The sequence below is a fragment of the Oxyura jamaicensis genome, chromosome 1 (genome assembly GCF_011077185.1).
Source record: "Oxyura jamaicensis isolate SHBP4307 breed ruddy duck chromosome 1, BPBGC_Ojam_1.0, whole genome shotgun sequence".
NCBI classification, from domain to species: Eukaryota; Metazoa; Chordata; class Aves; order Anseriformes; family Anatidae; genus Oxyura; species Oxyura jamaicensis.
In genome coordinates this window covers 203210973-203213841 of record NC_048893.1, presented here as the reverse complement: position 1 = coordinate 203213841, position 2869 = coordinate 203210973, and the positions used below count along the sequence as shown (strand labels likewise).

At 46.8% G+C, this 2869-nt stretch overlaps 1 protein-coding gene across 1 annotated transcript in view; it reads left to right on the top strand.

Moving 5' to 3' along the window:
- C2CD3 (C2 domain containing 3 centriole elongation regulator) overlaps window positions 1-2869 on the top strand; it is a 49597-nt gene that overhangs the window by 11231 nt on the left and 35497 nt on the right. Inside the window, exons 12-13 of the mRNA XM_035338977.1 lie at window positions 1597-2058; window positions 2411-2442. Coding sequence (XP_035194868.1) covers window positions 1597-2058; window positions 2411-2442 — 494 coding nt within the window. The remainder of the gene's footprint in view (window positions 1-1596; window positions 2059-2410; window positions 2443-2869) is intronic.

The following is a 2869-nucleotide window of genomic DNA, read 5'->3' as shown; positions in this document are numbered from 1 at the left end:
TTTCCCTCCTTTCTTTCCCTCCTTTCTTTCCCTCCTTTCTTTCCCTCTTTCTTTTAATTTGCCAGGCCTCAGCTACGGAAGTTTTTAAGGCCAATACAAGGTAACACGAAACTTTCTTTTTTCTTAAGGTTTTTGGAAAAACGTTTAGAACCTTCTCCAAGTCTAAGGATTTTGGTGTGTGAAGTTCCTCTGGCTGCAGGGTGAAACAGGAATCAAAACCTAGGGCTTGGGTACAGAAACCACTCTGCCAGCAGACTTTGAGTGGCTCCGGGGCTGGGAGGTTTGGCAATATGAGAACAGGAACGCTGCAGCTCTGCGTTCCTTAGCTCCACGCATCTCTCCTGACACAGAGGCCTGGTGCTCCTGCCCTTGGTAGCAGTTTCTTTCTGCAGGAGTCGCCTTGAGCCAAAATTTCTTCTAGCAAGAAGAAAGAGAAGGTGCAACAGTTCTGCACAGCACGCTTGAGAGCTTTGCCAATTTGGAGGATAAAGAGCCCCCTAGATTAGCAAACGAAGGGTGAGGAGAATATTTGGCAATCTTAGTCCAGAGCTCCTGAATTGTTCCAAGAGAACCTGAGCAAGGATTGCTTCTGTCACTCTGTAGTTCAAGGTGTGCCTGATGTTCTGTCACAGGGGCCTCTGAAACTCGTCGGCCTTCTCCCAGAGAAACTATTCAGCCGAGCTGCCAGTAGAGGAGCCACAGAAAAGTGAAACATAAAGCATTGAGGGTAGGTGTGAGAGGAGTGAACTGAAGGCAGGAGAAGAGAAATGGCATGTGGAACAGGAGACAATGGAGCAGAACAGGATGTGGAAGGAGGCACTGGAAGAAATTAGTGAAATGAAATTCTACACAAGACCCTACGGAAGGGGAAGCTAAGCTTTATTTTTAAGAAAACTGATTTTGGCCACCCTGTCTCTTAGATTTCACCCACTCCGTGTAACACCTACCTGTCATCGGCACGCGTCCGGCTATTCTGGCCAGGACATGGAGGTTAAGGGATGTCAGCTAATGAGTCCACATCACCTTTCTTGGGCTATTTCTGACGGTTGATCTTGAGTGCCTCTTGTTTGGATGTGCCTTTTGTACCCAATAGATACAGCTTGGGATCTTTCTCCCCAATATCTCATCTCATTCCTCCTAATTCTTAGGCATTTTTAGAATTCTTAATTCTTAAGTCTGATTATTTTGTTTCCCTTAACTGGGTATTTTATGGCTCGAGTCCTTCCTTTCTCTATCATGCTGCCTTATCTTCTGAGTTCAATTTGTTCTTCGCCTTGTCATGTCAGGAAAAAAATAGGAGCCCACAGAAGGGCAGGAATTTAGGGCCAGCTAAAATCAGCAAGGTGAAAGAACAGTGAAAGAGAGCGCAGAGAGAAACGCCTCTTTTTCAGGATTTTCCTTGAGCAGTAATTGCTGTAACCGAGTTATTTTGCACTCGCAGCTGTAGCTTGTAGCCAGCTGTATCTAAAGGTAAGCGCTCTGGGTGATGATGTAACACAGTTTTTGAACAAACCACACAATGGTTCCTGAGTTCATGTCGCAGTCTCGTGTCGTGGCACGTCTGCTGATCAGCTGGCTCTGCCTTGTTCCCTACAGGTGTCGTTAGAGCTCGCTGCTGACAACAAAGACTTCGCCAGCACCGCTGCCAGGTCAGCGGTGGCTGCGCAGCAAATCCCAACTCATGCCGTAAGAAGTCCCCGGCTGGAATTCCGGGAGCCCGACAGGAATGGTGTAAATGCAGAAAGCTGCGTGAAATTTAGCAGCCACGAGGGCCTGCAGAAGACGGGAGCAGCCAGCGCGGACGTTGGGTGGCCGCCACGGGCTGTATCGACCTCTGTGGCCGGTAATCGGTTGGCACAAACATCTGCACCTGAAGATTTCGGGTTACTGCTGCACGTGCTGCTGATGGTGCCTGACGGGAAGGATTTCATTGCTGAGCGGTACGGGCTCCACGCTTCTTGCAACGTGTACTTAAACTGCAAGCTGCTCAGCACGGAGGAGGCAACGAGATCTGCTGTCGTGTGGGGCACGACACAACCTGCCTTTAATTTTTCTCAGGCAAGTCACCTTTCTGCCACGTTCACCTGCTTTAAACGTGCTATTTCACCCCGACACCCGTTCCAAAGATGGTTTTATGTATGCAGGAACCTCTCTGCTCGGCTCTGTCCAAGACACTAAAAGTATTTGGCTGCTTTGCACAGTTTGAAATGCAGCTCCTAGAATCACCCAAATAATAAATGAGACTCAGAGTACAAAAGAGGAACAGTCGGAGAAGTTTAGGTTAAAACTCGGCACAAAATTTAACGCCTCCTTTCTTCTGGTTTGGAAAGAAAGCAGTGAGGTTGGCATCCTAATATGTAAACGTAGAACGTTTTTACTTTGCTCCATTCCTTGGTGTTCTTCTTAACAGGTTTATCAGCACAGAAGCGGGAGTTTCTATACGTGGGCCAGACCTAACGTGGGCCAGAGCCTTCCCCCAGCAAACAGCAGAATTTCAGATATTTAAGAATTTGAGTTTGTAACGTTTTTCCCAGCATATATCCTGGAAAGGTCAGGATGCTCAACTGCATTTGCTTTGCTTTTAGCAACGCCTAGTGATTTGTGAGACTTCTCACTCTTCGAGTGAAAAAGTGAAAAGCACAAACAGCACAAGGTGTCTGAAATAGTTGTCTGAAATGATTCAGCTGTGGTTTAGTAAGGAGGTGTTAAAGTTAAAAGCAATTGTTCTTAAGACCGTGTTTGATCGTGTGTTAAAATTCATGTAAATTGCATTTCACAGAATCCCAGAATAGTCTAGGTTGGAAGAGACCTCAAGATCACCGAGTCCAACCTCTGACCTAACACTGACAAGTCCTCCACTAAACCATAT